Source organism: Pseudochaenichthys georgianus, chromosome 7 (genome assembly GCF_902827115.2).
Source record: "Pseudochaenichthys georgianus chromosome 7, fPseGeo1.2, whole genome shotgun sequence".
Taxonomy (NCBI): Eukaryota; Metazoa; Chordata; class Actinopteri; order Perciformes; family Channichthyidae; genus Pseudochaenichthys; species Pseudochaenichthys georgianus.
This window is the reverse complement of record NC_047509.1, coordinates 14662173-14683622: the sequence shown is the minus strand read 5'-3', so window position 1 is coordinate 14683622 and position 21450 is coordinate 14662173. Positions and strand designations below refer to the sequence as shown.

At 40.7% G+C, this 21450-nt stretch overlaps 2 protein-coding genes across 7 annotated transcripts; both read right to left on the bottom strand.

Moving 5' to 3' along the window:
* Positions 1-243: 243 nt before the first annotated feature.
* On the bottom strand, positions 244-15668 carry LOC117449481 (DDB1- and CUL4-associated factor 1-like). 4 transcript variants are annotated; one of them, XM_034087189.2, is made up of 25 exons: positions 15477-15668; positions 13923-14043; positions 13740-13816; positions 13574-13647; positions 13357-13470; positions 12742-12879; positions 11986-12576; positions 11550-11651; positions 11296-11454; positions 10667-10846; positions 9549-9758; positions 9298-9467; positions 9036-9160; positions 8477-8712; positions 6820-7895; positions 6534-6732; positions 6182-6264; positions 5731-5815; positions 5412-5645; positions 4534-4627; positions 4080-4184; positions 3836-3909; positions 3622-3717; positions 3256-3529; positions 244-1603 (listed from the first exon to the last, which is right to left on the bottom strand). In XM_034087189.2, the coding sequence occupies exons 2-25, from the start codon at positions 14033-14035 to the stop codon at positions 1548-1550; spliced, it is 4665 nt and encodes a 1554-aa protein (XP_033943080.1). In that variant the 5' UTR covers positions 14036-14043; positions 15477-15668; the 3' UTR covers positions 244-1547. The 4 variants fall into 4 exon arrangements, with proteins under 4 accessions (XP_033943080.1, XP_071059861.1, XP_033943081.1 ...); XM_071203760.1 differs by lacking the exon at positions 15477-15668 and adding an exon at positions 15167-15186; XM_034087190.2 differs by lacking the exon at positions 15477-15668 and adding an exon at positions 15101-15143.
* A 679-nt stretch (positions 15669-16347) lies between these two features.
* On the bottom strand, positions 16348-21407 carry ssuh2rs1 (ssu-2 homolog, related sequence 1). 3 transcript variants are annotated; one of them, XM_034086827.2, is made up of 13 exons: positions 21012-21407; positions 20564-20915; positions 20212-20316; positions 19680-19755; positions 19379-19508; positions 19175-19235; positions 18931-19052; positions 18786-18848; positions 18610-18692; positions 18406-18498; positions 18133-18238; positions 17340-17447; positions 16348-17198 (listed from the first exon to the last, which is right to left on the bottom strand). In XM_034086827.2, the coding sequence occupies exons 2-13, from the start codon at positions 20574-20576 to the stop codon at positions 17058-17060; spliced, it is 1101 nt and encodes a 366-aa protein (XP_033942718.1). In that variant the 5' UTR covers positions 20577-20915; positions 21012-21407; the 3' UTR covers positions 16348-17057. The 3 variants fall into 3 exon arrangements, with proteins under 3 accessions (XP_033942718.1, XP_033942719.1, XP_033942717.1); XM_034086828.2 differs by having other exon boundaries at positions 20803-20915; XM_034086826.2 differs by having other exon boundaries at positions 20851-20915.
* Positions 21408-21450: the final 43 nt, after the last annotated feature.

Sequence of the window (21450 nt, the reverse complement as noted above, 5' to 3'; positions counted from 1 at the left end):
TTTGATGTGAGACTTAGTACAGATTGATTTTTCTATCAGTTCAAAGTTCCTTCAAGTTTAAAAGATTGACCTCACCGCTGCCCATGCTTGAAGGGACCTGATGTACTGATGAAGTTTGTGTGTTATTTAGACCCTGAGATCGGCACCAGTTTCAGCATTCACTTCTTCCTTTTTCACAAATGTTTTACCCACCTCCGGTATAACAGCATCATGCAGAGGTCATTAAAAGAAGCACACAAAAGATAATTTTGCGGCTTTATTTATAGTAAAAATACTTTAGATACATACAAGCTGTACATAAACTGTTTGAGGAAAACATCACAGTCTTCTTATGGAAAGGAAAACAGGTCAAATGCACTGATACAAGGCAAAGAACATGAGAATCAATGTTTGCAGTGCTTTCAAAAAAGTGTGCAAGTGAAAGGCATTTGTTTCCACAATGTTAAGTTTGAAGCTTCCTGTCACTCCACCCAGAAAAAAAATTACATTTGAAAGGAAAATATTTAACTGAATTCTACCACCATCTGTTATTTCCCAAGTATATTTTTTTCTCAAGATTTAGCAAAGTCGATTTTATCCCGTAACATAAGATTAAGTAACATTGTGTGATTAGACTTGTGGCATTATCACCAGCACCATGCCCTGTAAATCTTTTTAAGAAACATCCACTAAAGCCAAACTAATAAAGCCTTGTACAATAAAACAATGGTGGAGAGCCGAAAAAGCCTCTTTATGTCCATCATGTTCTGAAAGTGAGTCAACGTTTTGTTACAGTGTGCACACTAGTTACAGTTTCCTCAGCAAAGCAAGAGCACCAAGATGATTTCTCTACATACTGAAATCAAAAGGAGACGCTCACGAATGGCCCTGCTGTGGGTGGCGTTTTGGTCGTTGGTTTAAGGTGAAAAATAAAAACCTGGAGGCGAGTTTGACGCTTCATGAACCTTCAGCAACATGTTTGTGAATTGCATTAGCTGCCTAACTCGATGCTTCATTACTTTTTGGTGATGAATCCTGGAAGTCTGGCAAAATACACATTGGAGAGAGCTTTACATCCTTTGCCACACAAATGCAGACCCTCAGTGGTGCAATGTAAGCCTTCTCCCCTACGAACACTAATCTGTGACCAAACAGTGAGGGAATCAATTTCAAATGAAGGGGCTTACTTAAAAAAGTTGCAAATGAGATCAAATATAAAACTTTTCTTCACTGCATCCAAGCACTGGCAATTTATTTCACCATCAAGCCCACTTCTTCTCTTTTTTTTATAAAACTATATCGTATACAATCATTTTTGCCCACTAGTAAGTCAATTTGAGTGTGCATTGGTTTTTCAGCCCTCCATCTCTATGAGATTGTTCTTCCTTTCTCTTGTCACTCAGAGTGCAGACACCTACTGTTTCAAACTGGCAGTGCTCCAGGCTATCTCCCACCTTATCTGCTGATATTATCCTCTTTTCTTGCCTCCTGCTCTGCAGCGCACTTGTCTATGAGGCAGAAGTCTTGACATGATGCCCGGTTCCTTGGTCCCAGGCGCCAGCGGCTCCTCACTCATTCAGGGATAAGATGATGTCGTCCTCAAGGTCAGAGATGTCGGTGCTGTCTGTTTGTGGGACAGGAGGGAAAAAAAAGCAGATTTAGAAATGTCGGAGTACATAGACTGTAAAAATACACGCTTTCTCTGTCAGTCTTTTGAATAAACCAAGACAGCAGTTTTTAAATTCCACTGGGAAAGACAACATTTCCTCAGAGTGACCAGACAAGCAAGAAAACACAGAAACTGGACCAAACAGCAGCTTTGATCACTCCTTTAGCTGACACTGCAGATTAGGACACCATTCTTCTAATGTAGCTTAACTTATCCTGGTTTGACATGCTGTCATCAGGCTAAGGGATCCTGGTAATTCTCCTGCAGCTGAGTGGGTACTTTAAACACAGATAGAGGGTTTCTTTGTTAATCCTATAAAATAGTTCACTTTTATTTTTAAAAAGGCACATGAGTAGAGTTAAAACCAGGATCAGCTTCAATATAGTTGGCTCAGTGCTTATAATACAAGGATCATGTATTGCCATTGTCCAACACAAAATGCAGCTATAGTCCAAAAGAATGCAAAAAAGAGAGTCCTGGAGAATGGCTTCAGGACTCTCACAGCCTGAGGAGGAGAGAAGCTGCTCTGTAGTCTGGCAGCAGATACTTCTGTTTCTCTGTAATATCCTTTGAGCTCTTTGAAGGCCCTTCTCACCGATATTACTGATGCTCAATAAATGGGTTACTACTGGTCATTCCAGTCCGTACCTTTTCCAGTCAGAATGCTTTCTATCGCTCCTCTGTAAGACTTAACAGTTGAATGTTCCCACATTTCGTTTAGCACTTACATGCATTAGGTGTGTTGGGAAGCCTCCCAGCATTCATATGGGCAGCAGCTTGATGGACATTTATTATTTATTATTGTGTCTGGTGTGGTTTTGTTTTAAGTCATGCGCTGCTCATTTCAGGGTTTTTTTCACAAAATTCCTAAAGGTTTTGGGCTTAAATCATGGTTCACCTAAAGAAAGTCATTTATGTTGGGGAATCGCTGTTTTAATTAAAGGGGACCTATCATGCAAAATGCACTTTTGTACGTCTTTTATACATGAATATGTCCCCGGTGTGTCAGGAAACACAACCCTCTCTCTTTTCCTCCATACCCAAATCTCTAAAAACGGGCCGCAGCGGATCTGATACAGATTTGAAATTGTTCTGACGTCAGAAACGGGGAGCTCCGCCTATATGGGCAACTCTCCGCCAATCAGGGGAATGAGAGGTTGCATGGCATGGTAACAGCTGCAGCTCATTTGCCACAGAATCAGCCCTTGCACAAACAGGACTGGAATAGAGCAAATAGAGCGAAATGAGGCATGGCTAAAATGCAGGATCTGTTTGGTATTTTGAAAAAAAAACTTCACAGACATGTTTCATATAGGTATGGCCCTACAATATATTATTCAAATATAGCATGATAGGTCCACTTTAAGTTTAATCATGTACTGTTGCAGATTTAGGCTTAAGGTCATGCTCTTCTGACATCATCGGCACAGCCGGTTTTTAAAAACTGAGAAATCCAGGATGAACAAATCCTCTACAGTGAAATCAACATGATTACCCACTTACGAAGAACACGTTCAGGACAAAGAAATATGTAGAAACAAATACATAACTTAAAGTATTAGTGGGAAAAAGCACATTTTCATAGCTTGCACTGATAAACCTCTCACCATTGTCGCCATCCAGATCAACATCTTCATTATCAGAATCTTCCTCATCATTGTCATCCTCATCGTCGTCGTCCCCAACGTCGACATCTTCTTCGAGAAGACGAGCTACCTCTTCATCAGAGGGAGAGAACTCCTCATTCCCATCATCCTCCTCTTCATCGTCCTCATCCTCTCCACCGTTCTCATTGTCTAGCTCGGCGATAAGAGGATCTGTATCGATGTCGTCGTCTGAGTCGTCATCGTCATCGTCGTCTTCATCCTGATCGTCATCCTCCTGGTGCATGGATGACAAAAAAATAAATGGTTAAACTACAATTCATTTACATTTCTAGAGTCACTGCAGAATTAAAAGAACAAAATTCAAACCTGATCCTCCTCATCCTCCTCCTCTTCCTCTGCGAGTCTCTGCCGGCCGACTTCGTACAGCCTGCACACGGTGTCGGTGTTTACAGAGTCTTGGTTCTACAGGACAAGCAGGAAAGGGAAAGGAAACTGAATTATCCAACATATTTTTAAGACACATACATTACCACAACCTTTAGCAAAAACTAATTGCATTTCAAACCCATATTTTCTTTACCTCAATCACAGCTAGGTAGCAGTCTTTGGTATCGGTGCAAAGGTCAAATATGTTCCTCTTGACATCAATGGTGGCTGAGAAGAGAGGGAATGAGAAGTGTCAGAAGTACATTTATAATGTTTTTAAGATATACATTAAGTAACTGCCAACTAATATAGTAACAAATAATCACAAAAAAAGACCCTTAATTATCACGAACACCTTTAAAGCTAAATTAATGTAAGGTGAGTGCAGGACGCCTTACCGATGGGTTTGTAGTCTGTGGCATTAAAGGTCCTGAACGATGACCCAAATGGACTTTTCATCTGCACCTCCATCATGTCGTCTTCATCGTCAGCCTGCAACATTGCTGTAAAACCACAGAGTCAGAATATGAGAGTAAATACAAAGTGTGCACAGCGATCTGGTTCGGACTTCTGAGAGGTCTAGCAGTCGTTGTACGAGCGGAGCCTTTGCGGCGCGCCCATGTTTCCTCCTGTGAACCAGCTGCTTCTGTCTGTTGTCCAACACCGAGCCTTCTGCCCATATGGCTACAGGGAACACACACACACCTCCACGGAGTCTATTCACACCTCTCTTCAAATACACACAAGTATTTTACTCAAACCTTTCACACACTTGCACTGACTGTGGAGTGAGATGTAGGCTGGATGCCAAATGCTCTACATTACCCATCATGCACTGGTTTCAGTAATTACCTCCATAGATGACGGTGCCGTTGTTGTTGAAGACTATTCTGCACTGGTCCAGAGCGGGGACTGTGTGGAGGAGGTGGAAGGTCCGCAGATCCCACTGAAACTCAAACTAAGGACCATGACACTCTTTTTCATTTGTATCAACTTAATCTGCTACACATTTAATAACACAGCGATTAAAACCATCCACTAGGTAATTAAATTAATTATTACAGTAAAACATATGTAAAGTTCAGCAGTGAAATAAAAGTCATTCAACTAGAAATTTAAAAACGAAGTCATTTTTCAGGTTTATGTTCCAATGTATATTAATTTCTTTAAATGCAATGTTGCAATCACTTTTTTTATTAAATGGTGTAACATTAAAACATTTGGGGATGTACTCGTATACATTTTTGGTCGAGACTTAAATATCTCAACAGCTACTTGATGGCTTGCAATGACATTTAGAACGGATATAACTTTGGTGATTGCTTCACTTTTCATTTAGTGCCATCATAAGAGTGATTTCTTTAGTTTTGTTTATGAGATTAAACCTTAAAATAATAACATCCCCATCAGCCTCAGTTCTACTTGGTGTTTTGTGCTAGTTAGCAATTGTTAGAATGCTTACACACTTAACTAAAATGGTGGAAATTATAAACAATAGACCTGCTAAACATCAACTTGTTAGCATTGTCATTTTGAGAATGTGATCATGCCAACATAAGCATTCAGCAAAAAGTGTGCCTTAGTCGAGCCACACAGAGCCTCTAGCATTGCTGTCGACTCTTATTCTTGCTTAATGCAGTTCGGTCGGCTGTTTCCACACAAAAAACTGTTACGCTTTCCCCTACTGTAGCATACTCTTGTCAACCCAAGTAGTTCACTCTCAAGGATACAATCTCCGTGTTCACGATGACCTCCAGGCCGTTGGGATGGAACACACCGCTGATGTTCATGTTGAACTTGTCAAACTTGTGTATGGCCTGAGCTGAGCGCACGTCCCACAGCACGCCGTCGTTCAGCACAAGGTCGTCTGTTGGGTTGAAGGTGGCACAGTTCCTCTTGTAGTTGTTAGCCAGGTCTGGGTTGTTCAGAGTCAGAGTTACCTGTCCCGTCTGGATGTCGTAAATCTGGCACAGAGAAAAACTGAACGTAAGCATTTACTATTTCTTTCTGTATATATCTTGTTAAAAAGAAAAATGCTGACATACGTACCCGTGCTATATGTTCCTTAGTACCAATGACTCGATCTTGGGAAAGCTTACTGAACTCCACATAGTGGTCGCCCAGAAAAGAATGCCTGAAGAAAACAAGTGCAACATTTTGCACATTCAATCAGAAACATGGGCCAGTACGGAGTATAAAAGCTATGTGATTAAAAAAATAACATTTCTTAAAAGACACTGTAGAAAAAATCTGAATCCATTGACAGAGTCCTAGTATCGCATTTGTTAGACTGTACGGTTGAATGATGCCAAGTGCTTGTGTTCTATAAACTGAAGACTGGCTGTTAATTAAACAGCATGTCTTCTCCTTTTGGCAGCTCCCTCCTTCGACACCATAAAGCTGCTGTAACATGGGGCAGTGAGGACCACATACATGGAGGCAGTGGGATCACAGACCGGCGTAAAAAATGGGTTTAGTCTCTTGTGCAAACATCACTTACTTCATGATGAAGACAGATTTCATGCCCCAGAGCGCGGACAGAGGGTAGCTCCAGGAGGCTGACGTTAAGAGCAGAGAGCCATCCTAAAAACACAAAATGTGATGGTGAAAGATCTCCTCGATGCATGGTTAAGACATAAATATACTATTCTTTAAAAAAATGAATGTGTCTGATATGGTATAGTACATTTTAAAAGTTTAACTGTTAGATGCAAAATTACTTAATAATTAATTCCAAGAAAAGATACAATTCGGTTTTTTTTAAATAACGTACACATAACAGGATGAGGAGGAATACATTCAGCAACAACAGCAAGACAAAGCATAACATTTTGTATATTCTCTGTACGGACCCGTGAGGGCTCCAGGTGAGTGATGGCTGAACTGTGACAGCTGTAGCTGGCTTCCTCCTGGCCTGTGAACACATTGTAGAGTTTGAGCTGCCCCGTGCACGTCCCGAGCATCAGGAACCGCTCGCGAGCTGAGAAGGCACAACACATGAATCCACTCTCATCCTCGTCCGCCTCTCTGAAGACGGAGATGGGACGGAATCTGAGAAACGGAAGAATTTAGAAAAATGGTCAAGTATTCGCACAATGTGTTCAAGGGAGGGAACATGAATGTATGAAAGCTACCAACCTGCTGAAGATGAGATGTCTGTCAAAGCAGCCTCCATCCACACCTCCATATTTAGGATAGATAACCCGCCGTGTGTGTCGGGATGTGAAGTTGATGGGTGCTTGGCGTCTCTGTTTGGGCTCGGGGCATTGATGGGGGGTGAAGAGAGAGAAAGGCGGGCATGTTGCCACAGGGTTCTTACAGCGCGCATGCTGTTCCCTCAGGTACTCTGTGATAATGCTGTCCAGTGCAGGGGGGGAGGGCAGGTGCCTGTCAAACTGCTTCTTCATGGCCGGACTCTGGCTGAAGGCGCCATGGTCAGACTTCTGCCTCAGCACCCGGGGTTTCTTGCAGCTCACCGTAGTACACGGCGCTAGCCTCTCCCGAGAGAAAACGATTCGACCAATCAGTGGGGAGCCGTTGGTACAGGGCGGGACACACAGTGAGGGGAGAGCAGTGGAAGTACACAAGTTGAGTAGTGACGGGGAGGGACGTGATTGTGGATTGCTGCATCCTGGGGAGGGCGAATGAGAGGGATGATTTACGAGTCTTAACCCGACACCGTTGGCCAGCCGTGGGGTGCGGGGTAGAGTAGCAACAGGGGAGACAGGTAGGGGGGGTGCGACAGGAGGGAAAGCAGAAGCTGCATGTGAAGAATGAGACAGACATGTCATGGGGAGATCTGCCTCCTTGGTGAGTGTGGTGGCGGTGTCATGAAGGCCTTTGGCAACCAGGTGGTTCCTGATGAGCAGCAGCAGCTCTTTCTCTGGGAAGGAGATCCTGGACTTGGCGACCACACTGGCCCTCTGCAGCCACGCCAGAGACACGTCCGTACCGATCATCAGCGGCTTCCCGGAGATCCTCTCTATCAGCTCGGCGGCAAACTTACAGAACTTGACATGTTCGCTGCGTTTGTCCTGCAGCACAGGCTCCTTCATGAGCTGCTGGATGTGTCCGCTGCTGAACAACGGCAGCTTGCTGATGATCTGTCTGACGGAGGTGGAGCGAGACAGACCCACCAGAGCTTTACAAGCCAACGCTCGGATCTGATCTGCATCCGTGATGGGCATCTTCACCGTCAGCAGGGACAGCAGCACCTACAGGAAAGATGCAGTATGTAAGTAAAAAAACGTGTTTACTGAACCAACAAAACACAGTAAACACATGTTTTGCCGTATGCTTCTTGCAGCGTTTTGGAACAACGGTTGTCATTTTACAGCCAGACATTTAAATGTATCTGAATCGTAGGCAAGATGAAGACATCATTGTGTTATGAAGGGTAATTTGATGCCTAGTGAAGCCACAGCAACAGATTTTTGCGCTGCCTGTGAATTAGCATGTCATTATGTCTGGCCTCTGCAACGTCCCAACTGCAGGTCCAGATGTCCCAAAGTAATACTGAAACCAATCTCCTGCTGTGCCTGGCATGGCGCCTCTAATGCATTCAGTGTAGAAATGTATGTTTTGGTATGTCAAGCTTTAAAACATGTGCAAGGTTCCCAAGATAAATGCCCTATATAAAGCCAGCCCATTTAAAACGGCAGTTCTTAGCAGCACCATCATGATTCACAAAACGTGTTCACAGAATGAGTAGTAAGACTTTTTTCAATATTAACTTTTAGAAATGGCAAGTACAACCTTCCCAAAGGATATAGTAACTGGTGTTATGTATCTCTACCTTGATGCCATTGTTGGACTGCACCACATTCCACATCTTAGTGAGCACACTCTCGCTGGCTTTGGTCTGCTGAGGCAGGCGGCGGCGGGGGGTTCCTGCGATGAACTTGCCAATGCTGGACACGCGTTTGTCTGGAGCACACACGCAGTTGATGGCGACCTGCAGAGCGGACTTCTGAATCTCGGCATCGTTTACAAACACCTCTCCCTCTGCTACTGCCAGGACTATACTCATCCCTGAGGGGGAAAAAAAGAAATCCTACAATTAAACGAATATCCTTGAACAAAAATAATACATGGAATTGTGCCATCTCTCAGCAGAGCTGGGCTCAGGTTTTATGAAATAAACAAAAATGAAAATACAAAGACACATTCCACAGATTGTATTCATCATTTTTATACACTACATTTCAGAAAAGGTGACTGAAACTGAATGAGTGGATAGATTAGAAATACTGCTGCTAACCCAATGTACTCTATGCTATGGCTTTGTAACTAGATGGTTACACTTAAATTGTTATTTCCCATCAAATACAAAACAACTGAGTAGCATCACTTACCAACAGTGGAAACAGTGGATCCTCCCTCATCCAGCACAGCAACAGCCTCAGACAACAACATCTGCGTCTTAGGAACAACTGTGAGGATGCTCAGGATGTCCAGAGCGTAACGCACTGTATCGCTCCTAGAAACAAATTCATCATTATATCATCATTGTATTATATTATCGAAGCATTACATCACCACATAACACATCAGACGTCACTGAGAAGGCGATGGATGAAAGAAGAAGAAGAAATGAGAGTTACTGCTGGTCCATACCTGCCATAATACGTCCTCCAGTCACAGGCGATGGAGATGAGCTGCAGGAGGAGCTGGACGCATGAGAGCTTGTGAAAGACCTCCGCTGGTTCCCAGTACAGCCTGAGAGGACCGTACTCTATCAGGAACTCCATCATTTCCACCACCTGATCTCGGGTATAGCTGACCGCCTGGAAAACGAGAACATAGATAATGAAATGTTTGATAAATACATCTTCCAGTCATTTTAGCTTCAATTTTTCTCTGTGTACCTTATAGTATGGTTGGGAGTGAATGGGGGCTCCACCCTCTGTGCGCTGCAGGGATTGCTTTACCTGCTCCACCTTGATAGCCAGGTGCGCCTCAAAGTACCTGCGCAGGGCCATGCAGGTGTGCTTGGCTGTCTGCCTGCTGGAGAAAATCTCATCATCACTCAGCAGCGCTCCCTGGTCCTCCGGGTTCAGGATCTCCAGCGTGCTGATCTGTAAACAGTGACGTCATATCACTCTTTACTACAGTCAGCATTTGTTAAGTGGGGATCATTTTAAACTCAAATTGAAAGGTGTGCTTTTTGTGTTATGGTGCTTGATCGTATTAGTTTGTCTCTTGTGTCATCTCTGTTCTCTTGTTGAGTTTTGTGTTTTTATCCGACATACCTCTTGTGTGTTTGATGTTGAGTTTTCTGCATTTTAACACTAGAACCGCCAACGGGTACATTTTACCCGCAGCTGTTTCTTGATTGTATGTAACTTTTTTTCAATAAAATATTCAAGTCTCCCAGTCTGTGACTTTCCCTGAAAATGTGTTATGTAGCGCCCTCTGTTGTTAAAAATTGTCAATATGAAGTCAGATTTAAAAAATGGCCCAAAAAAATTGCCATTTATACCCATTAGCGCCAGCGGGTAATATTTACCTTATAGGAAATGCAGTGATTTTCACGCTGTTGATCTCGCACAAAACATAAACATGACGTGTTGCTATAGCAACGCCTGTCAATAGATAGATAGTTATAGATAGATAGATAGTTATAGATAGATAGATAGATAGATAGATAGATAGATAGATAGATAGATAGATAGATAGATAGATAGATAGATAGATAGATAGATAGATCACTGTTAACCCTGTGTTCTAGTATGATAAAATAAATAACATTGTACCTTGAAAATCAATGCATTCTAATAGCGGGTACATTTTACCCGTTGGTGGTGCTAGGTATACAGCGACCCCTGGCGGTTCTAGTGTTAAAGGCCCTTCCAGGAACATTTGCAATTCGACATTGGTTTTAATTGATGTAGTGTGTGGCATTGGTTTATGCTACATAAATAAAGACACAGATGGATATGTTAACACGGTTACAATGAGGATCACATGTCTGCTGATTTCTTACCAGGTTGACGAGGCGTCGGAGTCCGTCCTGCCTGTCGAAGAGCTCCAGCACGGCACGGAAAGAGAAGGAGATGGAGAAGAACATGGTGGCGTGGCAGCAGCCGGACGCATGTGAGCACTCCAGCAGCCACAGCGTGTAACCAACCACATCTGACAGGATGGAGTGGGGCAACATGCACACCTTCAATGGGAGGGACACAACAATGAATACAGATATGCACTGCCACTGGAGTAATGCAATACTGAAACAAATCTAGTAGTTGTTCAGATTCCTCAGTATTAATGACAAGATCATTATTTTTATGACATTATTTGAGTAGCACTTTTCATGCAGAGACTTTATTTATTTTTTACACAAAAGAAGGCATTGTTGTTAATATAACTATAACAGAAGGAACGGACAAGTTTGTTATTGTATCACTAAATTATAAAGCAGGCTTCACATTCTTTGAGGTATATGAAAATGTTACAGAGTCCAGATTATATCTCATATCATAATGATAAAACACCTTCAACATTTATCTTTTGGCACATAGTCCCAAAACAAAAATCTGAAAGTAAAATATTATCCAGTTATGACAATGTTATAGATTTCATTGTGTATTTGCAGGATTTGTGTTTGTTTTGTACCCTTTCCATGGCATCCTGGTTATAGGCTAGGTAGTAGAGGCACAGAGACACTCCAGTAGCAGCCATAGACGGTCTGGGGATTTCCAACAACTTCTGAACTCCTCCATGAGCCACAAACTCTGCAGCAAACTTCTTGTGCAGCAGCAGAGAAGCCAGGTACTGCGAGAAGAGGAAAAGAAAATTGAAATAAGTCAGAAGTGCTCTGCCCTAAGTTTTGACAACAAAGAGGGTCAGCAGGAGTAAATCGTTTTTACCTTGAGAGCCTCAAAGGTGAGCTGCACATCATTGGTCTGCTTTAGATCCATATAATGCATGAGCAGCTCACGAGCTCCCATCTGCATGAACACCGCCAGCAGCTGCAGGAGGAGGAGGAATGGGCAATTAAAGACACTTGAATCATGTACATTCACTTTATTATAAAAGCCTATAAATGACTAGCTGCTGGAACTAATGTTTAACATTAAAAAAGGAAACTGCAAGTCTTTACCAAATGTCCTCCTGTATAAACGGAAAATTCACACCACTCTTACAAAGTTATTTAATCAATATCATAATGAAGACTGACATCTGCTGGACAGTCTGTGACAAGGCATGGCAAATGCATAACAAAGGTTACTGGATAGAGCTAAAACAAAGCACTTCTACATGTACAATACAATACACTATTCCAGTCAAAGAGAATAGACAAACCTCCTGATATTCTCCCAGAGGGGTGAGGTACTGCAGGATTAGCCTCTGCTCGATTTCGGGGGTCAGAGGGTACAGATGATAGTTGTTACCAATCACCCAGGGGCTCATTTCTGACCAGCTGCTGTTGGAAAGCTCACTAAAGTTCCTGTCTGGGTCTGGCAAGGAGAAGTTTAGCTTCTGTTTTGAGGTCCTGCCGCTCTCCCTATCTGCCTTCCTTTTCAGGAAGCTGCTGCCATCCGACATGCCTTGGTATGTCATTGAACCAGGGGCAGACATGGGCTTCATCATAGTCTTAACAGCAGAGTTGGCACGACTGCTGGTCTTATGAGGGGAGTTGAGTCGGAACGAAAGCTCGTTTTCAGGCTCGATGGTTGAGAAGGCAATTTGGCCATCCTCCTCTGTCCCCTCCCTTTCAGCCCCGTTCCTCCCCGGAGTGAAGGACTTCTCTTCAAAGCTTCCGTCAACAGTCTCCTCGTCCAAAGTGAGCAAAGGCTCACTCAAATTCTTCCAGGGGCTGGGCCGTTTGATTTCCCTTTTATTCTCAGCATCTTTATCCTGGAGCTCACGCAACCGATGCAGCATCAAAGGCACCTGTCAAAGTGAGGCAGTAAAAACAAGTTGATGGAACGTTGCTACTTTACATCACTTGCTAATGATCTAAAGATCTATCAATTATTGAAATAACCTATCAGTATGTATTTTCCTATTGTATGTTAATTAAAACAAACATTTGGGACCGCAGTATTCCCTACTGACCAACACAGAGTTCTCCTCCCTGTAGTTGGCTGCGATGTCCTGGTTCTCCATAGCACCGGCCAACAAGCCTGTAGCGTAGATCCTGAGCGGCTGCTCGGCCTCCTGAGCCCACTTAAACAGCCTCTCAACTATGCCCTCCTGAGAAGAGCCAACACAGCGGAAGGTTGAAATGCATATAGAAAAACAACTTTGAACTTTTTGAATCTACTTTATGACTCAACAAAACTACCGGGAAATCCTCCTTTTATCTTGTGCCCTATTCCATTATCAATTTCTATAGGCTAGGTACATTTTTAAAAAAAAACAGTGTGCCTGAGTAATACCACAAGTGAAAATAAGAACTTATCCCTTTTTTTCTTACTCTACTTTGTTGCTGTTATGGTCTACTTTATTATGTATTCAATCATTCTAAACAGAAATCTATATTACTGCCTGTAGAAGGCATGTGCACATGTATTATGTTCTTTAACCACTAAACCGAGCATGCTGAATATGCATCTGGGAAACTATAAGAACATCACAGGACAATATCACAAGTGAAATAAATTAAACTTGTTGTTTGAACAGAGAAATAAAAAATGCTTTAGTCTTTTTATTAGATAATAAATCACCCACCTTTTCCTGAAAGACAACAGCGGTCTCCAATCCAGGCATGATGTTCTGAAGCAGGCGGCATGCTGCTGCATTTAGGGGAAATTCTCTGCTGGTCATCACATAGCTATTCACCAGCTACAAAAGAAGAAAAAAGGAATGAAACCCTTTCTAACTAAGAAGCTATAAATTGTCACTTATTTTGCATAAAACAGTCTTGGTTGAGTCCCTCCATTCTTACTGTGTTCATAAAGTCATCATTCTTGAACAGGATCTTGAGCAGGTGCCCCAACACACATTCTGGATCAGCTCTCCCTAGTGGCCAAAAGGGAAATGTCAAAAACATAAACAATATTCAAATCTCCAGTTATCTTCACATTATGATCTTTTTTTGTCTTCTTTCATACCAGGGTGTCGATCATCAAAAGGGTCGGGGTCCGCTTTGTGGTATTCCTCTGTCTCTTTCTCAACAAGCTCTGAGATTCTGAAAGTTACAGCACATCAATCATTTACAATCTTTAAGTCGGCTACACATTAGAACTACATGTGTTGAACTAACTAATCATACAGGCTTTTACTAAACGACTTACTTGGTGATGATGTTAACCAGCTCCTGTGTGCTGCCTTGCTGCTCCCTCTCCCACTGTTCCAGTAAAGCAGTCAGCTCTGCCTTGGAGTCCACGCTGGCAGACGCCGACGCCATAGCGCAGCCTGTCAGGGTAGCATGCACTTAGTATGTATTTATTTCATTAATAAATCAGTGGCTGCATGTTACCAAGTACATTACTCAAATACAGTAATTTGGTACAAATGTAAGGTACTTGTACTGTACCATGTTCTTATTATATAATATTGTATTTGTTCCAATACATCTCAGAGGTAAATATATTACTTTATTACATTTATCGGACAGCTTTAGTTGCCAAATTCTTTTCGCATTACAATTTTGCATCCCCTTCCCGTAGTTAAAACAAAATGTATAAAATGAAGATTCTCCTACTTCTAGAAATAAAGAAAGTATTTTTTTTTTTAAATGCCTTGTCCCAAAACTTAAGTTTAGAGATATGTGGTTCTCACAGAACAGAAATGTATAACAGATTATGATATATGATAATATAGATTATGAACAATTTCTGCCGATAAAATTACGCAACAGTTTACAAAGGAGTTAAATATAGCAGGAGCTTTGACCTCTACAGCAGTAAAATGAATGTAGCAGTAATAATAAAATCCCCAAAAATAATATATGTAACATGAGTAAATTAGTGAACACTACAATATAATAGAAAACCACTGCAAGGGAACATTTTGCTGATCAATTACTTCTTTAACTTCTCATACTTAAAGTACATTTAGCTGATTATTCTTAAATACTTAAAAATACAGTAAGTGAGGTTCTTAATACAACGCTTCTACTTCTAGTACAGAGTGTTATTATTACGTTGAATTAAGAAAAACATCGCAATACTTCTTCCATCACTGTTAATTATTTACAATTTATCCAAACGTAACCGCAACTCCAAGGGATGATAACAATGTATGACCTAAAATATTATTAAAAAAGTAGAATAAATACCACAGAGGTGCATCAAAACGATTAGTTCGCTAAAATCAGGACAACAAAGAGAATAGCAGAGTTGCTCTCCATCGCTTCACTGAAGTCAAACAACAGAGTGCAGGTGCAGTTGTCCTCCAGGGACTGAAACTGTCAAACACACAGATCTGATACTTTTAATGTTAGCATATATAAAGAAATATATAAACCTACTTTCGGGAACAGCCTAGTCACTTTGCGTGTTTGAATATCCTACATTCACATACAGCTGATACTCACTGTACAAGGCAGCAGCAGCAGCAGCAGCCAACTCACTCTGCCTGTTGCGGTGTTTGGCTAGCTAGGCTGTGGCTAAACAAGGAAGCTAATATACTTAGCCTGCAAGCGACGATCTTTAAAATGGCCACTTTTAAAGTCCAGTGCAATAGTTTACATTACGCCTGAGCTGTCCTGACATGAACAGCCTATTTGGTCAGATTCATATCATAGTCAAGCACCCAGACCTGCCTGTGCATGTAACCTAAGGCTAGCACTAGTAGCTAACAGCATCACAGGTAAACCAGGCTACTTAGCTAGCATGCTAACTTACCTCGTTGTTCGCTCAGTTCTTCCTCGGTTTTAGCGAATTTTCCAAGACTGATATCAGTCCAAACTTGGTTGCTCCTTGGTGAATATCTACGTACCGACCACTGTTTCAAAGCCAAAGCTTAAAATGCTTTAGTGTAGCTTTGTGTTCACGGTTTATTATCATTATGGCGAACACGTTCCTCACGTCATTTCACGAGCGACAGTCCACTTTTAATGACGAAACGATTCAATAGCAAAACATTGCGAAATATCACAACTGTCTGATTATAAATTACTACCAAAAATTATCATGTTTAAACTTGCACGATAGTTCTTCAAATATATCAAAACCACTTGATGTGGACTGCTAATGTTGTCAACTGATTAAATAAGATGTATGTTATTTATTTTCGTTGTATACCAACTTGTACTTTTTGGCTAAATGTCTGTCATGTATTTTCCAATTATTTTTCCATTTCTTTTAAATTATTGTTCACTTACTCTTCTACCAAAGCAGATGACTTAGTCCGTTTGATTGTATTACTTGCAAATACATGAAACAAAAAGGAAATCAACAATACATTGCATCAATCCTATATTCTATAAATAGGGAATCTATCAAAACATTGATTATATGCCCATTTTGTGAGCAGATTTATTATGTCTGCCAGTGCTCTGATTTCCTAGCGTTATCTGTTTAAGTGTGTTTTATATTTGTACCATGCTTTTTGTTATTAAAAGCTTAAAAATAAATACCATATATTTCCCAGCCACATGTTCATGTCTGTTTTCACACAGTACACACAGCAAAAGGCTATGGAAGGGCTTGACAGGATTTATCATATCGACTCGATTCATGCAATGGAAATCCAAGAATAACATTAGTAAAAATGTCAGATTCACAAATCCATACATTTTATTTGAATCGAAAGCCTTCCATAATAACTTTATTCTTCCTAGGAATTATTGCAAATCTGTGTCTTACACATTCAAACCATTTGTTACATTCACATACAAAAATATTCATTTTGCAATGAAAGCAAACTGATTAGGGTAAATACAAACAAAAGACATTAAACAATTATTGATGCAAAAACACAATACAATTTCTATCATTATTTGTAACAAAATCACTGCTGCCTTTTTAAAGCGAAAGGGTTCAGGATTTAGGGTTATATAATGGTGTCAGTAAACAATTTGTTTATGTGGTGCGTGAATAAAATGGCACGTAACAATATAAATGATTTCCTAAAATAAGTAATATTGTAGCAATAAGTGAAACGTTTATTAACCTCTGTGTAGCATTAAGGGTCAGTTATTATATATATATATATATATGCAGTGAGAGTTGCCAAATAAATGTTGTTGTACTTTGTATGATGACAATAAAGATATATTCTATTCTATTCTTTAAGAGGCATCAGTTTTACTAATTTGCAGAAAGTTCATAGGTTAAATTTAGTTTACCTTTATTGAACAATCAACTGTCCACATGTCAGGGTACTCATCACTAATCAGCAGAACTGCCCTGTATCTCAATCTGTCTTATTTATTTAAATCTATTGGCTTGAAAGGAAAAAACCTTCACACACAACCATTTCAATTACATAACAGTACAGCAACAGGTTGCAGGATAGTCATCTGCATTCACTGTGAACTCATTCCCGTAAACAAAGTAAATGTGTGATTTCCCTTTCCATGAGTAGGTTACCTTGGTAACAGGGATCAGCTCTATGGTTTGACGCTGCAAAAGAAGAGTTTGAATATGAGCATGTTAGACAAACAGAAGATTATAGACTTTGATCACAAGTATTGTCCAGTTCATGTTGAAAAAATGTTCTTATATCCAAGTAGTAGGCTATAAATAGAGTGGATGCAACATTACCTGTTGTAGAATGCGTGACGTCCTGGAGTATTTGCCTTGGTGATCATGGACAAGGCGCTGTGCAGCATTCACCACTGTAGGGTCTGGGAAGCCTACCAGTGGGTACACCTGCACAGAGTCAACAGAAAAAAGTAAGTGTTAACTTCACAATACTATTGATGACATGCATTTGTTTCAAGCATGCTTAGACAACTATGTCACCTGAATGACACCTGAACCAAGGATAAGTATAAGACCCATACATTAACACATTGCATGGGCTACATAGTGGAAGGACCGTGTCTGCAGCAGCAGTTTCAGACCTCTATCAGTGTCAGACAGGAAGGATTCAGCCACAGATATGCTGTGTGGTCACCAACACTTTGACTTACTGAGAGCCAAAAATTCATCGTCCCAAAAAAAACTAAAGAGAATATACTTGAAGCCTAAAAAGAGGCTTCAGGGTTAATCAATGTTGTGTAAGATGGTTGACCATTGCATTTAATGTGGTTGAAACACATCCTGTGTTGACATCCTGTTTGTACAAATATAAAGGTGACTTTAAATGTGTACAACCAACCAGCAGGCAAAGATGCATAATATTTTGTAAAGGAAAATGTATAATTTGCTTTGAGACTCAAGATTTTGACTAATCTAGAATATCAATCCTATTACAATTGATTTAAAGAAAACGAGCACCAACATTCCTCACAAAGAAATCTGCATGTACTATGTGTTAAAAAAAAAAAAACACACACAATACTCTAATACCCATATGTTGTGCCCGCTGAAAAAGTGAATAACAATATTTTACCAGGTATTGAGTGTCCCTGAAAAGCTCCTTGCCGGACACCTTGCTGAGATGTTCTGCCTGCAGCCCACTGGACTGTTCTACCACATAGTTCTCAGAGTTGTTGGTCCTGCAAGAATGTACATAAAAAGGAAGAAATCCAGATACATTTTACAACTGTAAAATACAATACAACAACAAGAATATAAAATACCCATAAATGTTGTAGCCCTTTACATTGTTAAGGAAGACTATTCATTTAATTAGTCATGTCAATATTTCTGACAGATATGTTACCATTTCACAGTCAGGTTAATGTAGACCAGAAGCTGTTGTTGTCCATGACATGTTTCACATTGCATCGATCCTTTCCCTTGACAGCGGTTGCAACTGTAAACAGAAAATGTATTATTAACTATAGTTAATATAGTGTATTTAAGAAAAATCAGAAACTTTATAAATTGCATTAGAAAGCTATGAGATATAATGGATTACACTTACTTTTCCCTCCCTCTGCCACTGCAGTGGTGGCATCGATCATCTCCGTGGCGGAATCCAGAGCCATTGCACACCCAACAAACTTTCTGGAAGTAGCAATTAAATAAATCATATGATCAGAGGATGAGGATTAAAGTCCGAAAGTAGCCCTTTAGATGAGGTATCTTTAAATGACTTACGTTACCAGCACCAGCACAGTCCTTGCAAGGTCTGCACCCCATTCCGACACAAACGTGGCAGGGCTGTAAATAAAATGTTTTTATCAGTAGAAACATACTCTTAAAAATAGCTTTTCATTCCTGACACATGTGTTTTGTGATTTACCTTTGTTGACGATGTGTAGGGAACCTTCATAATCTGTTGGTCGTCCACAAAAAAGGTGGGGGCTTTAGCAGGAACGTCCCATGGTCCTGGAGGTGGTTGGGCAAACGCATCCACTGGCTGGCCTAATTGAAATGAAACAACATATCAACATATTATTATTAATAGCAGTTGCTTATAAGTAGCTTCTTGACAGCAGAAAACAGAGAGTACAACGTATCTAATGCACAAGGTAATAGTGCTGTACCTCTGTATGGCTCGTGACTCCACTCAGTAGATCTTGATTCAATAAATGTCTCCAGCCGGTACTAAAACAAAGTAAACACACAAGAGAAGTATTTACTTATGCATCGGTCATCCAAAACAACCATTCAAAGTATTACTTCTATAGATTTCCCTGCCTTTCAAGCAGGTTTTTCAAACTCAAACTTGTGTAGAAATCTCCTCTTACCCTGTATGTATTGAATGCATCCATTCGAGTAATCACACCGTCCTTAGCTGGTCCTGAATTGTAGCAACACTTGCTGGAGGCAAACAGGACAAACGCCGCCCGGGCAGTATCTTCTGATATAGATGGGATACTGTTGGAAGGGAGGAAACGAGATACAGTATGTCATTTGGTGAAATGTTTTAAGAGGAAGTGATGGTTGGAATAGTGCCTGATGTGCTCCGAATCTTACAACACATCGTAAAAAATGTTATGCAATTCCTCAAGCAGTCATGTTGAAAAAAATCAAATGACTTTTTCTTACTTCCAACTTGGTTGTGCAGGTCCAGGTTCAGGCTGAGGAACTGGGAAAGCAGGCATCGGAGGGGGCAGAAATCCACCTAGAGCAAATAATGAAAACAATGTTTGTACTGTTTAGAAATCATTCCTGGTGCTTTTGTTTATACAGTGCAGTATACACTTTATCGTAACAGTTTGCCAAAACATTCAACGTTTTCATAATAGTGACACAGTCAAAGAGGTCCTCATTATCTTATGCCCACCATAGTTACAAACGGGGGTAAACAAAGAAACACATACATTAAATTGTTGTCCAGTTACACGCCATTACTTCTGACAACTTTTAATTACCACCAGGAAATGTCAACAAAAACGTAAAATTATGAGCTTGATGAAGAAGAAAGATAGAGCTGGAGTACTGGATTGATTTAAATGTTATGGGAGTACCAAATCAAGTGGTATGTGACTGTATGTGACAGTATTGTGAAGTGTCTTTTTCACAGAGACAATCATTGTGTCGAATATGAGTGCTTATGAGTATTTTCAGCATACTGTACCTCCTCCTCCTGCCACTGTTCCTTCATAGCCAGGCATGCTGTCAAACATGCTGGCTGGAGGAGCGCTGGGTCCCTGGGGAGCAGCTGCGGGTGGGGCGAAGAGAGCTTCAACAAAACAAGAAGAACCAGTTTAATCATGGTACTTTTACAGATAAAATCCTCAGAGGTTGCTCTACGTGTCGTAAACAAACGACTAGACTATTACAAATGTCTAAACCGTTAGATACTCGTATGCACATTCCTACATATTTAAAGAAAATCCTGCTTAATACTTGACATTTCCAAGTTGTAACATGTTTTCTACGTGCCAGCTTCTTCAACACCTGAATACATTGTTTTGAGAGAGACTTACCTTGCCCCTCCATGGTAATATCCACTCAAGGGAGGTTTACAGCTTCACTAAAGACTTGACCAAGGGTAAGATGCTTTAACGAACACTTTAACTTCTATACGTCTCAAAGTACAACTCCTACTAAAGCGACTCTTGCGCTAACAGCCTCAAATAAACCTGTACGTAGAAGTGACGTGATTTTGGTGTGTCCGTGTGAGACGGAAGTTTGCAATTAGAAATGTGGAAATGTCTTTACATACACGTCATAACAAATTGCTAAACTTGAATTACTCCTTTACTGGTTTTACCGGGTCCCCCCTCTGCTGCTGGCATATAACCGGGGTTAGCCATTCCGTAGGTTCGGTTCCCTTCGCTGTCAAGTAACGGGGAAACGAAAGTAAGGCAAGTGATGTGAAAAACAATGTGGGCTACATTTAGTTTCAAGTTCAGTAAAAAATCAGATACTCACCCAAACATAGGCTGATACTCCATCTAAAGTACTAGAAAACAACCAAAAAATAACTCCTTAATTCGGAATCTAATCCCACACACACATTGGTGAATATCCTATCACCAATAATCATGTGACAAAAAGAAAATCATTCACGTCGTATCAAACCACACCCCCGGGTCATCAGATCTGTCAGTCAGCGTTCTTCTGATTGTTAAAAAGTACTTGTTTCGATGTGTTGCTGTGGTTAATAACTATTTCGAAAAAACGCACTCAGTTTAAACAAGTAGACTGTAAAAGCTTTCACCAACAAAAACAAACTGTCCAGGAAGTGCGCACAAAGTTTCATAGTAAACATTTGTGAAGGTGGGCGTACAGAAAGCGTTAATAACAATCAAACCCCCAAAACAATTACAACAACACACGTATTAGTTTGATGCACTTGCACTCAATCGTT

Coding starts and splice junctions, on each gene's coding strand:
- ssuh2rs1 (XM_034086826.2), bottom strand. CDS start 21,034: ATGGAGTATCAGCCTATGTTTGG. Junction 19,236..19,378: donor ATGCATTCAATACATACAGG/GTAAGAGGAGAT, acceptor ACTTTGTTTTAG/TACCGGCTGGAGACATTTAT. Junction 17,448..18,132: donor TCAGGGACACTCAATACCTG/GTAAAATATTGT, acceptor GACTCTGTGCAG/GTGTACCCACTGGTAGGCTT.
- LOC117449481 (XM_034087188.2), bottom strand. Junction 13,648..13,739: donor TTTTGATGATCGACACCCTG/GTATGAAAGAAG, acceptor TTTGGCCACTAG/GGAGAGCTGATCCAGAATGT. Junction 11,455..11,549: donor TCACCTTTGAGGCTCTCAAG/GTAAAAACGATT, acceptor CTCTTCTCGCAG/TACCTGGCTTCTCTGCTGCT.